Source organism: Falco peregrinus, chromosome 5 (genome assembly GCF_023634155.1).
Source record: "Falco peregrinus isolate bFalPer1 chromosome 5, bFalPer1.pri, whole genome shotgun sequence".
In the NCBI taxonomy this organism is placed as follows: domain Eukaryota; kingdom Metazoa; phylum Chordata; class Aves; order Falconiformes; family Falconidae; genus Falco; species Falco peregrinus.
The window spans coordinates 102,010,477-102,027,334 of NC_073725.1; the positions used below are offsets into that span (position 1 = coordinate 102,010,477).

Consider the following 16,858-nt stretch of genomic DNA (forward strand, 5'->3'; position numbering starts at 1 on the left):
CCTGAGGGTTATTGTAACCTAGTTTTTTATGAGCTATTTCCTTTTCTCTCCTTGCTCTTTTTGCTTTATGGAGTATAGCCAGATTAATCACAGAAAGCTGTGGAAATCAATGGCAGTGTGTAATTCAGGGCGTAATAACTGATAGTGGGAGGGCGCAGGGGGAGGGTTGTGCTCCTTACAAAATCGCCACATGATTTATCAATCCCCAAGACATCTGTCTGCATTTCCTTCTTTACAATCTATTTCAGGAAACACAAAACCAAAGGGAAAACTAACTGCCTTTTCAAATAAATGGTCTGTCTTCACAACAAATACTCCCCTTCTCTCATCGGAGTGCATTGGACTGTGAAGGAAGAGTCATGAGATAATGTTTTCTTCTCACACACACTCTTTTTTTCCACTGAGAAAACATGCTTGAGCAGAAAATGAGTGCTTTGGACATTTGTCCAGAGTCTTGCAGCAGTTTGCTTCATACTATTGCTATTGCTGTGACTGTGCTGCCTTGGATAGATCATCATCCATTGCACTGGGGCCAAACACCAAATAAAAGAATAAAGCGATTGAACCCCAAAACTTACTGAAATGTCTGTGTGTGAGTATACTTTTCACCAAGGTACCCCAGCCTAAACATGAAGTTACCAGAGACTCAGCTTTTTCTGGGAAAAGATGTAGCTTTTTTACTCTGCTGACCAGCATGTAACCAAGAGGATATAGCATCCTTTTTCAGTAAAAAGATTTGCACATAGTTCTTATGGTCCATCTGTCTGTTACTTATTCTTTACTTATATCTTATATATATGTCATTACTTATAACTTGTTTTGCTTGAGATATGTTTGCATATCTTTCAAAGTTTTGGGAAGTTAGGATTGTAACTGCTACGTCTGGCAGCGAGGAAGGCAGTGTCTTTCTCCCCATCTAATTTCTTCCCAGGTCTATTGCAACCCATGTGAGTGGTCCAAGACATGGAGGTAATTGAGAGATTTTTTTTTTTAGTTAAAAGGGAAAGTCAGAATCCAGAGGTCAGCAGGATCTGTAGTGTTTTGATATACATGCCATTAGAAACTCCTTCCTGAGACCAGAATGAGCTTTCTAACCACAGTCAGACTAAAGGGAAAGAGACAGTTCCCTGAGAAACAGGCAATGCCTGGGTGGTCAGGACATTCGCATGAGCAAAGAGATCGCAGCTCAGATCCCTCATGTACCTGATTTTGATCTGGAGCTGGAATTGGCATCTCAGATGATTTTAGGTTATCAGCTATGATACATACAGCCTCTGTATCATCACAGGGGAAAAAAAAATAAATCAGTTTTTGCAAGTCAAAAAAATCTTTCCCCCCTCAGATCTGCTGCCGGTGCGAGAAGAAATGCACGTAGAGATATAACTCAAATAGCACAGGTGTCTCTTCCTGAAGTAATTCTTCCTCTGCCTGTAAGTGAGGGCTCCAAGACTGAGCATCAGTTTATCCAGTATCTGTTCAGTGATCCCAGCTGGAAAATAAAATAGTAGCCAGTTAGTTTACTTACCAGCCACTGTCCTCGTGTGTTAGCAACACCTGCGGTCTTATATCGCAGAGATACCGGCAAGGTCTTTTCTTTGACAAAATCAATCCAGGCTGGCAAAACAGGAAGAAATAACTCCTTTTTGTTTCTATGATATGTAGTTGAACATTCATAAAAATGAGACGTCTTCAGAAAGCAAGGAATTTAAACAGTAATGATTCACTGTCTGTGTTTCTCCCGTAAGGAAAGCATTGCTTCCCTGAGCAGTTCATTTCTTATGCATTTTCTTTCTTTGAATCTGTTCTCGTGTTTTCTGATGAATTCCCTTCCTGCCCTGGAAAGAGCTATTGCTTACAGTTTTGTCTTCAAGCAATGATCATAATAACAGCTATTAAAATGACTCAAGAAATTCAGGTACTAGGGCACCTGCTTTTATACATTCCTTTCTGGGAAGAAAACCCGAAGAAATATAGAGGGGATAAAACAGACTGATTTGAACAACAAAAAGCAATTCAAACATCCCTCACAGGATAAATTAAAGTGATTGCAGTGTTTCGGATATATTTTTCTTGGATAACAGTCAAGAGCTGAGCTTTTGTTGATATAGTTCAGGCTTTGTCTGTGTGTCTGACTAAGGTGGTATCACTTGGTGCGGTGGAGGAGGCTGGATTTGGGTTGCAAGCAGCACAGCAGACGTGCTGATGGTTAAAGCCTCAGTAGCAAGGTCCACCCTGATTTTGGGAACCTCTGGGGGTGAAGTAAGCCATGCACAGCCCCTGACCCTGCAGGATATCCATATTACTGCTGCTAAAGGCAGAGGGATGAGCTGCAGTCTTGGGCTCCTGCTCCCAGTACTGTGTAGGGACATACCCCATGAGAGAACAAGAGCTTGGTCCCTTTCCCATTTCTGGGCATCAGATGGCATTCAACCCAAGGACTGGATATTATCAGCCTTAAAGCTTTTGGGGGTGCACGTGAAGAGACCCGGAGGTATTAACAGTGGAAAGAAAGCCCATTGCCGTGTTTGTTTTACCGTCGTGTCACACAGTCCTGCTTTTGGAAGGGGGGGTGTGTCAAGATGCTGGTTTTTGGTGTGTGGCTCACTTGTCTGTGGAGGCAGGATCCAGGCCCCAGGTGCCCTGGCGTGGAGCACTTGGAGCCAAGAAGATTGATTGAGACAAATGAAACCCGTGAGGTAGGCGGAGACACAAAGTCATCAGGTGGCTGGTGTAAACATATGCCGTGGTACTGAATTCAAGGACACTGTGACAGTGTTGGCCTGGGATTTGCTCCAAGACCCATTTTCCGTAGGGGCTTATTTTCAAACTCTATATTGGACACCCCTGATTTGGCTTGGGCTTTTTGAAGCTTTAAAGTGTCGAGCTGGGTCTAAGTAAGGTTGTCCATCCAATGCTGCCTTTTCCCCAAAAAGAGCTGTGATATTCTATCAAAGCTAAAGATCTCCAGAGGTGGCCTTGGCTCATAGGAGGAAGTTTATTCACACATGTCCTACTCCTGTATGGGTCAGAACCTGGATCCTCTGTGGTTGCTCCTTGGGGACCCATTTCGGGTCCATGCTGAGTGTCTCCCCACCACCACTGCCGGAAGTGTGACTTTGAGCTGTGGTGCCGGGAGGGAGCCCAGAATGACCAGTCTGACCAGGGGATTGATGTGATGGGACCAGTGGGATGATCTCCATCGCTGGCTTTAGCCGTGTTCTTGGGAGATGTTGCAGTTACTAGCACCAGGTTGCCAGAACCCTGCCACACCCAGAGTATTTGCCAACCCCTCCCTTTATCTGCCACTTCTACTGTAGCTTGGAGTAACAGATACTTCCATTTTGCAATAGCTGTACCACTTTTTTCCCCCTGCACGTAAGCATCGAATGCTGTTGCTGAATATTTCACTTGTTCTTATTTGGACTGAAGGTTTCTGTTACCACTGGCCCTTAGGGGACCAATTTAGCTGCACTGAACCAGTTTTGGTGTTCAGTTCCTTCTTTTCAAAGAGCTGCTTTTCCACATCAGATCAACCCTTCATGTGCTGGCATCTTCCACACTTCCAGCTCAATGAATGTTTAAAAAAGATATTTCTCCCTCCTGTCTATCCTCACACATACATATGCCTCTGCTGTCTAAATGCTGAGGGGACATGAAAGTCATGCTGAGAAGCGGGGGAGATTTTGATGTAAATGGTGTACCACCAGGGACACAACCTCGTTCTGGCTGAGTGAGGTTTTATGCACAGAAATGTAAAATATTCAGCCCATGTATCATTAAAGTGTTGTAGCAAAGCCTCTGCTAGTCAGCAAGTGCATGAGTAAATTCTGAATTGCTGACCATGTCTCAGCTCTCTGCCTCAACCTATGCTGTGGTATCGTCTTTTGCAATTGCAAACATGTCCTGCAGTATTCTGTTGTGTGTAGGGTTCTTGTCCCGAGTAAATCTTGCTGTCTTGTGGCTTTCATACCTGGATAGAGAAGCCTGCAAAAACCACTTTGTTCTCTTCCAGTCTTAGTAAGAGGTACAGACGGAGGAGGTAATTTCACAGTCCGTTGTGTTTGTCTGATAAAATACACGGGATTAAAGATAATATGGGTGTTTTGGTGCCTGTAGTATTACGAAATAATTCTTGGAGATTGGAAACGCATTAAGTGTGAGTATTGGTTTAGATTATGACTTTCCTTAGTTTAACAAAAGTTTGCATTGATGTCATGGTGGAGAAGAGAGGGCTCTGTGTTTTCTTACAGGGAATACTCAGAAGCATCATTTTGGCTTCAGCACATCAGTCTTTTCATGAGGCTGGTGCCCTGCAATCACACAGATGTTTTAGAAAAGCCCATCTCGCTGTCTTATTTGAATTATCTTCTCACACTCAGCTGCGTAGGGATCAGCCTATTTGGACTTTACAGGATAAAGATACTGGAGCCAAAACAAACTCCTGGAGAGGATCTGCAAAGGTGGTGTGTGCGTGTATCCTGAACTGTGTACAAATACCCCATAATCCTATATATTTCTTCTGGGCCATTAAACAGGATGCTTATTCCCCTTTAGATTGTAGCATCTGAGTGATGGATTGCAGAACTGCCTATTGCCTGACTATCACTTTAACTTCTCAAAGCCCTTTTGGAAGTCATGGTGCTTTATAAGCAGAAAATATATTTATTTAGAGTTTTTCTTGCTGTAGCTTCTGGCACAATGGAGTCCAAATGGTCTTTTTCACCCTAGTTGGCACAACTTTTTCTCATTGTAGGATGGAAAAAACCTAATAAAGATAGGTCAAGGGACTGCGATGTAGATGTTAGTAATTAAGATCTCCGTCGCAAGCTGGTGTAACACAGCATCTATGCTGGGTTGGCTGGGTCTGGTGTGTGGTGTGCTGGGGAGGTATGCATTTTGATACTGGTACCGTGTAGTTGTGTCTTAGTACTAGTAGTATATTATAGCCCTGTAGTCTGTGCAGGAATATACTGCGTGCAGGGTAATACAAAATTTCAATGATTGAAATATCTTGTCCTCAGCATGGCTGACTCAGTAGAACATCCAGGAGAGGCATTACGTGGGTTCATGTATTTCCCTTCCCGTCTTGTGCACAGGCTGTTATCCTCACCAGTTCCTGTTTACTGGACACCGCTGCTCAATTCTGCATAGTCAGACTGTGCTATGTAGGGATGGCACTGAAGCAGCATTATTTGTTTGCTTTTTCCATTCCATATGCATGTCCCCCCCTTCCCTTAAAACCACAAAGAGAGTGTGTGACATCACACAGAAGATCCTTGCCTGCACACTTGGGCTTGCAGTGACACCGAAAGCCCAGGACACCTTGCTCTCACAGTTCTTCCCAGTGCAAAACATGGCTCTGAACTGGTTCCGTGCTTGGTGGCAAAGGAGGTGTCAAGCTGATCCCCAGTACAAGTCCAAGTAATCAAGGGCTGGGATCTCTTTATTTTATTTGTGGCATATTCTCTCGACTCCGGTAGTAAAGTTATTAAAATGAGGCTTGTCAGCACATTGAAGGCGGGGAGGGAGAGGGCAGGGGCTTTGCATCTTTCATGCAGTTTGATCCTGCTCAGCTTGTTAACACTTAGTTGCTTCTGTGATTAATTATTTAGTCTTCTCCCTCGGTACTGGGGTATAATAGCGCAACCCCCAATTCTGCTGAGATTCATAGTTCTTTGCTTTTTCCTGCAAGCCCTTCCCGCCAACTCGAAGTACAGAGCAAGGAGGTCAGTGCTGCGGTGCTTAAAGAGCCCGTCAGCCGCCCGGGCTGCTGCTCGCCCTGCGGTCCTGCCATGGCTGCTGGGCAAGGACTGGGGCTCTGCCTGCAGGGAGCTGTCAGTCCCAGCTCATCCATGTGCCAAAGTCAGTGGGGAGAGCTGTCCCTGAGTGCCCTGTCCCTCCAAATACAGCCTTTCACTGCAACGTGTACTGGTGTGAAGGGGAGACATCAGAGGGGGCCAGCGCTGTCTCCAGGTGCAGTGAAACACAAGAATTGCACGTTGGAGGCAAACGTCAATAGAGAGATTTATCTGACATACCAGATTTGGTAGCCCCTTTCCCTTTTAGATACATTTTGAGCAGCTTTCAATTCAAGTTTTTGTAATCGTCAGGGAGTATCTTCTCCAGCCATTTGGTTTTGGGGGGTGTTGCATCTTGCCTTGATTTGCTCTCCGAGGCTATGTCTGAAAAGACATTTGCCAGTTCTCTGCACCCAGTGCTCCGGCATCCGCCTGCACGTAGCAGTGCCTTGTGCCCGTGGTGGGGCAGGCATGGGGTGCCCCCCAAGCACGCTGCTGTGGTTAGGTGCGTGTGTGTGGATGGGTGTAGGGTGAACTTGTGCCCAGTGGGTGCTGTAGTTGCTGTTACTGGGGTTGTGGTTCAGAATGGGTGAGCTGAATGCTTGCAACACCCAAACCACCACCTGCCCTCTGGGGCATCAGGGCCCATGGACCATATGCAGCTAGTGGCCCAGGGAGGGTTGGCAAGTCCTCCTGGCTCTGGAAGGCACCTTCCTCCCTCCCTGAGCATCCTCTGCTGTGCTTCCTGCTTGAAGCCTCACTGCTGGGTAAGGCGAGGCCTAAGGTCTGAATAATTAGGAAGGAATTAGCTGTGTTTCTTTATGGCATGGTCTCCCCAGTTCCTCTGATGTTTGCATCCTTCTCCTTTCATCTTGCGCCTCTGTGGCAGGTGCCCTGCACAGCCGTGGGACGTGTGGGAGGCTGTGCTGAGGGGCAAGCAGGCACATCCCAGTGTAGCAGGGCTGGGAGCTGGTGCTTGTGCCCCAGCCCTGCAAATGTGACTTGGAAGGTGTGAGTATGTCTTTTGCACCACTGCAAACTCCCTGCCTGCTGCTGGATGAGCCACCCTTCCTTCAAGTCTGTAAAATAGTGCTAACTCCCCTCCCCACCAAAGGTGTTGGAAAAGCTGATTATTTTATGTTTAGGAAGCTGATGAAGCATTAGCCTGGGTTACTTTGTTTTATTAGAGTCCATAAATTAAGTGGAAACTCACAACGATGTGGAAAGGAGCCAGGGAGAGCAATTATTTGTCGGGAAGTCATCATGATTAATGATTTTGCTACATGTTCATTGAAAGTGTTGGAAGTTTTTAGCAAAGTAATGCCCGAAGGCAGCTGGTACTGAGTGTATAGAGCAGACTGCAACAGGCTGTATCACTCACTCGCTGTTTAGGAAGCTCAGTAGTAACCAAAAGGTGTTAATCAAATAGCATCTTTAAGACTTTGAGCCAGATGATGGAGCTACAAAGCCGCACTCCTCTGAATGTCCCCATGTCTGTTTTTAAAGCTCAAGCCCCTGCCTGCAGACCAGTTTACTGTCTCCAGATGTTGTCTGTGCTGCAGTTTCCCCATAGGTTATAATTTTTGAATGGCTCATCCCTGTCAGATCCGTTGGGGATGTTTTGCTTGACCTTCCAGGGCTGTGCTTTGGTGTAAATCTATGCAAAATCTTCTTTGGGGCTCCCTGTGCAGATATGGAGTGCAGAGGCATGTGGGTTTGTGTCCTCTGCCCACGTGCCCTCGCTGTAAAGCTTTCAATGTGAAGATCCAAGACCTCAAACACCTCCCAGATAGATGGCAGTGGGTCCCTGTGAGCCCTGACTGTCCATCACAGCGTGATGGAGGCTGTCACTGTCGTGGTGCAGAGCACCACTGAGGTTCTCCCCATCCCTGGGGTCAGATCCAGCTTGTGGGAATGACGTCTTGTTTCCAGTCAGAGAATCATAGTGCGTGCCTCCACCTTCAGTGTCCATTAATAGCACATAAATAACCCGCTTGGGTCAGAGATGCTGAGGGTAATGCGTAAGCTGGAAGGAATCCAGAGCAGAGCTGGACTCACTGCCCTGGCAATTAGATCAGAGTAAAACTAAAATTCAAGCCTAAAATGCCTTTTTTTTTTTTTCCTTCTTTTCCCCAAACTCAACCAGCTCTTGGAATTATATTGGGCTGTGCTGTAAGTGTAGGTAGCCCAGGTGTAGTTTTTTTTTCACAACAAAACAGCATTTTAAGAGCCCAATATCATAACCATTGAGCCATACTAGTCATATTTTTTATTAATAGTTACTGTTTCAGGGGCTAGGTCATGATGTATAAGCTTCACTTTATACCATTGTTTAGTCTACTTAAGTAGCAGTCTACTATCTATCGTGGAACTACACATGTTACAGGAAAACTAACATACATCATAACTTGTGGGATTCAGGCTGCCTATGCAAATATGCTTACCTTCTCATTTTTCAAGAAATTAGCAAAAAAAGATGATATTTCTGTAATTAAAGACTATATGAAGTAAGGAAGTTTAAAATACACATTATATGCAACATCTTGGTAAAGTCCCACTTACAAAATCATTAAATCTTTCAAATTATTATCTAAATAAATACTTTATTGTATTTTAGTATGCTTTATTATATTCTGCAGTGCCCTGAGCACCTGGACTTCATAAATAAAAGAGTTATTATGTAGAATCTTAGAAATATAAAAATTAATGCTTTAGTGCTTGGAGAATTATAAAAATTTCAGCAGGTTTTCTAAGGCTAGTGATAAGGGTTCATAAACACACTAATTTTTCTACTCTTAAACATTTCAGGTCAGTGGAGAGGAGATATTAACAGAACGTGTGCTCTTTTAATAAGAGACTGGAGTGTTTGGAGGGCAGCATACTCGACTGTTGCACTGCAGCTCACTCTAATAACATCTCCAGACACTGCGATAGCAATAAAGCATGACAAGATTGTGTAATAACTTAATAATTTTTTCTGGTAACATGAAGAGAGCATGTTGTAGCAACGATCTAACCCTGCCCCCTTTCAGTGCCTTGGGGAATTTGGGGCAATTGTTGCATCTGTTGTTTCAGTCTCTGAGCTCACTTTAACTCCTTTTTGGAGTGGTGCATGTAGTACATTTTGCTTCTCGGAACGAACTGGGAGCAGGCTGTGCATGTGTGTCTGTCCCACCTGCCTGCCAGGAGACGCTTGGGGAACTGGACGAAGCCGGTTTGATGCAAAGGCACATTAACCATGCTCACCCCAGCTTCCCACCTGATTTGATCTTGAGTCCTCATTTGCATTATTTATGTGGCTTTTCCCCTGGCTTTGCAACCTGGGAGATGGGGCAGGAAGAAGGCTCTGCGCCTTTACGCTTGGTTTGTGGAGCCCCTTGCAGGGTGAGCATCGGTGCTCTCTCCAGCTTGGGGTCAGGTCTCCTGGGCAGGGTTGGTGGGAGCAACCCTCCTGCTGGTGCGGCTCTGCTTTGTGTACAGGAGGACCCACACATTGCCACAACATGTTCCCGGGCAGGGGAACAGCTCCAAAGTCCTCAGTGGTTAAAGATTCATCATGGAATAATGCTGCGGGCAGTCTGTGGATGGACGGCCCATTGCCGATTAAGCACACAACGGGGAAGCTGTGGGTTCTTTTCCCCCTTGTGTAAATTTCCACATCTAACGACCGCTTGGGTAGCAGGCACATAAAATTGGGTTGGATGGAGAGGTTTCTAAAAGGATGTTACTTGACCTTTGCTACTCACTCTTTCGGCAGCTTCTCAGTAGCCAGGAGGCGTCCTAGAAGAAGATAATTAGGCTTGTGCTATTTCAACCTCCTCTGATCCCTAAGAAAGAGTTAATTACAGTCTTTTCCCTCTTGCTCAAAGGTGGCTGGGTATTATTATCAGAGCTGTAATTATTCATGCTAATTGCTTATTTGGAGAGGGAGAGAGAATGAGAGAGAGAAACCCCGGACTCCACATCAGTGATCAGCAGAGCAGACCAGGTGCGCTTCGTTAAGGCTGGAGCGAGGGTAGTGCTAGGGGTGGAAGGAGGTTCGGATGCCGGAGTAGTTGTGAGCAAGTGGTGGAGCAGACCTGGTCCTGCTAATGCTGCCACCTCCTCTGGGACTGAGAAAAAAGAGCATGCACTTCTTGCAGACCTTCCTCCGGTGGAGGGCACTCCGAGGTAATTGTACTTCTGACTAGAGTCTTCATTTGTTTTGTGGCTTAATTAACCTTTCATAATTTTTTTTGGTTTTGTTTTAAATTTTCCTACAAGGGAGCAGAGTGGGTTCAGAGTGGGTTGTGAGATGCATATCTGAGGTTTGTGTTTGAGCTTCTCTGCAGATTTTGTGGCTGATATTTCATTAACTGAACAAAAACTTGTATGATCCCCTGGATGCTTTGGGAAGGGGAAAAGGAGGCACGTGTCTATCTTCTTCCCTAGTTACAAGCTTTTAATAATAAGGCTAATTTCCTGTGGAGAGATGTGGGGCTTGCCTGTTAAAAGCAAGGGCTTTAAGCTTTATTTGATGGCTAAATGTATCTGTAGTGTGATGGTCCTGATTAGATGCCTTAGAAGGCATCGGCATGGTAAAATTTAGCATGCTGCAGAAGCTGAGACTTGGTGTGGAAATGTTGTGGGAAGCTGTCTCCTTGGGCACACCTGAGCATTCTGGGGACAGTGGTGTGCTGTTGAGTGTGGTGGCACACCACTGGCTTTTTCTGAAGTGACTGAATTATTGATGAGGTGGGAGCTTGTTGTGAGGACTTGAGTCATCCTTAAGTAGTGATTATTTTAGTTTACTTAATTTTTTCCTGGAACAGCAGAACCACTTGTCCCGCTTGGCTGGGGTTGTAAACTGCTCCTGGTGTCTAATCTTTGCCTGAGTCAGTGCAGTGGTGAGTGGTCCACTGTGGTGTGGGTTGTTTTCTGTTGATCTTTCTGTTTTCTCTTAAGCCTTTGATTCCTGCTGTTCTTAAGGTTGAGAAAAACCATCTTAAGAATTGCACTCACAGGTGATACGAACTATGCAGGTTTTAACATGATAACTGCAAGGAGCTACCCCCTGCCAAATGTTCCAACCTTTGAATGTTCTTCTATCCTTTTTTTAAAAGTTCTGTCTGCTGTCGTCCTTATGGACAGCAGCCATGTGCTGTGCTGAAAGCCAAACTGTACTGCTCTCTCTAAAATTATTATCCTTGTGCTTTAACTTCCTAACTGGCCGTAATTATGTTTTAATGTACTGAATAATCTTTTCGTCTGGATGTTTTACTACTTACTTAAATTACACAAGCTTTTCATGTTCATATCCACTTCCTGACAGAGGAATTAGCTCAAGTACAGTGAGGTGGGGAGCGAGAACTGCTGCTGCAGGGACTGCAGGCGTCCCTGTCCTTGGGGGTGGGAGGCAGTGACAGGGATGGGGAGATGTTTCCTTGGGAGTATTGAAGAAGTTTGAACTTACAAAGAGGTCAGAGGCTTGGATCACTAGTCTAACAGCTACTGTGTTGCTGAACCTGGGCTGAAGGTTTGTTTGTACTTTTCTAAGCCCTTTGCATGCTGATTGTTGGGAACCATAGACACCTCCAAGAAGGCAAGGAATCCAAATCTACAGGGCTGCTACACTAGAAATGGCCCTTAGTAAACCCAGTCCCTGCAAATTTGGATCCCCTAAAGATACAAAGTTTTTACTTGTCTCAAAATCTGTAGGAATTAAGAGCCTTTTTACTTCCTAAATTATCTGGCCAAGTGCAGTGATTATTTTCTCTTTCCCCTCCCTGTATTTTCTGACAATTACCACATATCCTTTGCTGTTTTGTTCCCAAGCTATGTGTAAGTGCACAGTATCCAGCTAATTACTACTTACTGCTTTCCTATGGACTTTAGATCTCCCAAACACCTCTTGAATAACACTGTTGTAGAACACTAATGTACCTTTGCATGCCTCTATAACAGGCTTCCCGTGTGCTGCCAGCAGGGCTTGCTTCCATCTCTCCCTACAGCTTATTCTTCACGGTGGGGCTGTAGGATTGTACGTGGGTGGTAACCTTCTTGCACCTGTGTTACTCAGTGGTTCAACTCCATGTGCAGATTGCCTGGGGAGTTCAGAAGTCTTTAGGCTGTAGACCTGATCTTTGCTTTACAGGGGTTAAAATATGGTGTGCTGCTGCCATCAAGGAGATCAGTGTCCCAGAGGAATGTACTCTGGAGGCTACTAAAGCCCATATGAGACTGTGATCTCTCCGAGGGGAACACATCCTCCGTGGAGGAACTACATACGGCACACAGTGCATGGCTCTCACTGAGATCTCCTGATTGTGGAACTCTGCAGGAGCAGAACTTTGAAAATCTTCATAGTTCATGTCCTTTTCAGGTCATAAATGGATTCCTTGATGGATATTTATGTCCTCTATTTCTACTTGGATATCAAGAGTACGTAGGTAGGGGAGAACCCTTAACTATTATTAGATTTTTCCATTAAGCTGTTGGGGGTAGAGAAACAAAAAGACTTATCAGATGATGTGCTCAGCATGTCTCTGTCTGCGTGGGTTAATGCTGGCTCTGGACAGACCCGGGCTGAGCTATGGAACTGCACGGTATTCGTTCCTGATCCTTCGGTATTCATTCCTGTCCCCTGGGAAGGGACATGATAAGGCTGCCAAGAGCAACGTGTCCACTCAATGCTTGGTGTTGGGACCTGATGCTGTTGTGTGTGTTCAGTGACTGGAGGGTGACCAATGTGCAGCCTAGGGATGTTAACCACTGTTTTGGTAGTAACAGTAATAAAAAGAAATAAATAAATAAAGTAGCCTCTCTAAGTGACGTGGAGTGCTTTGGACAGTTAGCTGACCTTGTGCGCTATAAGAAAAAGGATGTAGGATGTCTAACATGGGGGAGTCCCAACCAGAGATGACACCATTGCCCTTGTTGACATCCAAGTTTTTGGGATGCGAGTAAAGAGGTTTGGAGCAAGGCAGCTGCAAGTACAGGACTGGGTAAGAAGCTGGGCAGTGAAGACTCATAGCCGTTTGGTATGTTAACTAAGTGCCTGCCTTTCATCTGCTGTTGACCTGTGTTGGACTTGGAGCTAACGGGAGATACACAGACAGACCTTTTGGAAAGCAGGCATGTCTAAGCAGACTTCGGTGGGCTTTGATCTGAAAGGCTCTCCTGTAAGCATCAGCCAGCCTTTCAGTTGATTGCTGTGGGTGAGAGGTTTTGGGAGTGAGATGGCATGGTTGGGGTTACTGGTTTTTTTTAACTCTGCTAGCTGAAATCAGAAAATGTAGAGGAAAGGCTTTGTAGGCGGCTGGCTTTGGGAGTGGGGGGACCAGGGAAGCTGTTTCTCTTGTCTACATCAACTATTGCAGTATTGTTATAATTTTCCTTCTTTTTCCTGACAAAATCCATTAATTAAAAGTCTACATCAATCAGCACTCATTGAGTTTGACAGACCTGAGATTCAATGCTAATTCATGTAACTGCTGTGTGTGTGGGGTGTGTGTGCCCTTAGGGGCTAGGGCAGCCAGCAAGTAATCATCTGTCAGTCTGAAGTCTTGCTCCATCGCCCCCCAGTATATCTGGGTGGGGGGAAATGGGGGAGTGAGGCTTTACAAAACTCAGCAAGGTTAGTGAATATCCCAGGAAGAAAAAAAATAAAAAAAATCTATGCTTTAGCTATTGGAACAGTGGAGCTGAGAAAAGAGGTTTGGCCAATGACCAAATTGTGCTTCCCAGAGAGTGCCCTGCTCCATGGCGAGCCCTGGCAGGACTCTGGCCCGAACATCGTGGGACTGTGCAGCCATTAAAACAGTTTTCCTATAAATTAGCCTTGAGAAATATCCCAGCCAGAAATTATTGTGTGCCCTAAAGTGTAACCCCTGCAGTAGGTAATGTCCCTTGGGGTTGGGTTTTCAGACAGTTTCTGTAGCCACCTTGTAAGAGACAAGTCCTGATTTTTGTTTTGTTTCTTTCTGGGTTGATCTTGAGAAACTGCCATTTCCTTTCTTTGCCCTTACAACGTTGTTGATGGTATCCTCCGTTATCCTCATCCCCAGCAGAACTTGTAAACCATTGCTCAAATCTTTGTCATTTTGTCTAAACAGTGATGTGCAGCAGCAACATAATGTGATGGAGATGTACATATGTAACAAGCTTCTGTGGAGAGCTATATGTAGGTATAGATGTGTGTATATATGTTTTATTAGCACTTAAATATATTACCGTTTTCTCCCACATTCCTTTGCTGGTGCAGCAATGTGTGGTGGGGATTTCATGGGCTATTCCTAAGCTCGCAGACAGGCACATTGCAGCTTTCTGCTTTATTCCCTTTTCCATGCTCAGCTAGGGTTACAAGGTCCTTTACAAGGTAGTGGTCATTTTTCATTTTCCAATATATACCAACTAAATATTCCTGATAGTATTATCTTGACAACAACTAACCTGTGCTGCTCTTGCTTTGTGCAGTGTTACTCTTACCCCCATTGCACTATGCACATGAACACATCCATACGTGCAAACTCACTACAGTGTTTTCTGCTGAGGTCCTCACCAGCTGTAAAGCTTTGCTGCTGCCATTGCATGAGGGCCTTTTGTGTGTCCATCGTCAGAAAATGAATGGGTGCTGATTTAGTAGGGATTTGGTTGAGCAGTCCTGGGTGTGAGGCTCAGCTGGAAGTGATGCTATGTAATCTTAATTCTAACATAATCAATACCGTGGTACAGGAATCTCTTGTGTGAACTGTCTTAACCCTGTCCCCATCTCCTTCCAGTTGGCTGCTCTGCACCTTCAGAAAGGCCTGACTTAAGGTCTGATGTATATTTTTTTCTTTCTTTACTCTTTGTGAGACTTAATTCAAGTTAGCACATGAATTTTGTGCCTTGCTGAGTTTACGCAAGGGGAGCAGCAAAGACAAACATCATAATAGGATCTCTGTTCTTGTCAAAAGGCTGGGAAAGAAGATAAGGGGTATCCAGTGCTTCTATTGGACTCGTCTGGAATATCAATAAATTATGATGATGGCCAAGTCAGGCCCTACCTGACTTGTGACTACTGAAGAGCCTCATGCAACTGGATTGAAATCAGCTCTGAAGCCTGATTCTCCCTGGCACCTGGGATTCTTGGGGTTATTGTTTGGTTTTGGGGTGGTGGGTTGTTTCTGTTGGTTTTGGGGTGGGGGATTTGGTTGGTTGGTTTGGTGTTTTTGTTGTTTGTTTGGGGTTAGGGTTTTTTTTGTTGTTGTTTCTTTGGTGTTGGGGTTTTTTTGCTGGTTGTTTGTTGTTTTTTTTTTTTGTTTTGTTTTGTGTTGGTGGTGGTGTTGTTTTATAAATGTCCAGCAGCTTGCTCTGGTAGTTCGGCTTATGTGGACACCAAAGCAGAAGTAATCAGCAGTGCATCACAACAGCACCTTCCTTCTTGCAAAGTGACATTGTGACCCTGTGTATGTGCCTGTGAGAATAAAAATACTAAACTGCATCCCTTTCTGTTCTCCTCCCCCAGCTCTGCGTTAGCCATTTTACAGGGAGTTGTGGAGTCCAGCAGTCTCAACTGAAAGTACATGCTGCTCCCTCGTGGAGCGCCAGGCATTGCAGCGAGGCCAGGAGCACAGCGCTGCTTTGCTTTGCAGCCTCAGGCAGATCGCTGTGTATAAAGGACTTGGTCCAGCAGCCGCTGAAACAAGCGACGCTCTTTTTAGGAAGGGGAAAATGGAATTTTGTAGGTGATGAAATGAGAATTTTCCCAGGGTTTTCCCAGTCTTTATTTTCCAGCCAGCCCCTGCCTTGGAATGGAGCGTATGGGAATAGCTCGTGAAGCTGTCTTGGCTTTGGAGGGTGGATGAGTAAGGAGTGATGAGGATGTGGTGCTGGGGAGAGGTTTCTCCAGTCTTTTTTAGGGATGCATTGGCCTGAGGAGCCCGAATGCCCAGGTCATTAGAGGCTTGCCTGCGTGTTCAGCACACTTTCTGCAGGCAGCCCCGTGTCTGCAGTGCTGCAGCCTCGGGCAAAGGCAAAATGCTGCTGGGTGCTCCAGACGTGGAGCTAAATCCCTCTCGCAAGAGACGGAGCAAACCTGAGGTCTGGGCTGTTCCCAGAGAGGAGCGGGAATTGCCCAGAGCGTCTCCTGTTCTGCTGAGGAATCTGCTAAATCCTGCCATCATCCAGCAGCTTCTGACTCTCAGAGAGCTCCCTAAATAAATGCTCCTTATCATGTCTGCTGGAAGTAGGTGCCTTTTTGGAGAAAAGCCCTCTTCCCTCCCGATGCACAGGGATCCGGGAGGGGTTTGAAGCCTGGTGGTAATCGCAAGAGGGCAGAGTTGGCTCATGGCTCCTGAGCTCCTCCAGCTCATGGACCCACCAAGGGGCAGCAGGAGCTGGCCTTGCCCTTGGCCCTGGTGGCACTCGGAGCTGCAGCAGTTGCTGGGCTGTTGGCACAAATGTGACTCCATCCCTCTGACTGTGCCCTGCAGCACCGCTGATACCTGGGGGGAATATATAAATAAGACGAGAATCTCTCTTGTGACCCTTCTCTAGTTGCTTTGAAAGGTTGGCTGTATCCACACTATTCTTGTGGGCATCTTGTTACGGCATTAATAAAAGCTTCATACTAATATTGATGTTAGAATTGAAAACATAAATTGATTGTTAATTAGCAGCTGACTCAAGCAGTGCTGGTAATGATGCATGGGGGTCGGCTTGCCAAGCAGTGTCTGCTCTAAACTACGCAAATGGCATAAATGCAGATCACAGGTCCTGTTTGCATTTAAAATAGTGGAGGTGTCATTGCTAATGAATGCATCTTTCTAGCAGATACTCAGCAGGCTACTAGTACTGTTGTATTTTGAGAGTATCTTTTGTGACATCGGCTGGAATGATCACAGTGGGAGGCTGCCTCCTGGTCACCTGTTGGTGGCTGCGCTCGGCACTTTCATGTAGTGCAGAAATGAAGAGTTTGAGGCTTTTAAACAATTTTTACATTAGAATGATGGGAGGAGACAGTCTTGCATCGTCTCTTTCAGTTCCAGGTGAAAACAATTACCTGAATTGGTTCAACCACTGGGAACCTGCCTGGAGAC

The 16,858-nt window shown here is 45.4% G+C and overlaps 1 protein-coding gene across 4 annotated transcripts in view; it reads left to right on the forward strand.

Moving 5' to 3' along the window:
* The window catches only part of GRIP2 (glutamate receptor interacting protein 2), a 285,038-nt gene that overhangs the window by 162,217 nt on the left and 105,963 nt on the right, over nucleotides 1-16,858 (forward strand). Inside the window, exon 1 of one of the 4 annotated variants that reach the window (XM_027793917.2) lies at nucleotides 9,494-9,968. The exons of the other annotated variants lie outside the window; for them this stretch is intronic. Coding sequence (XP_027649718.2) covers nucleotides 9,890-9,968 — 79 coding nt within the window. The 5' untranslated portion in view covers nucleotides 9,494-9,889. Of the gene's footprint in view, nucleotides 1-9,493; nucleotides 9,969-16,858 lie in introns of those variants that run through there. 4 annotated transcript variants of the gene reach the window in all.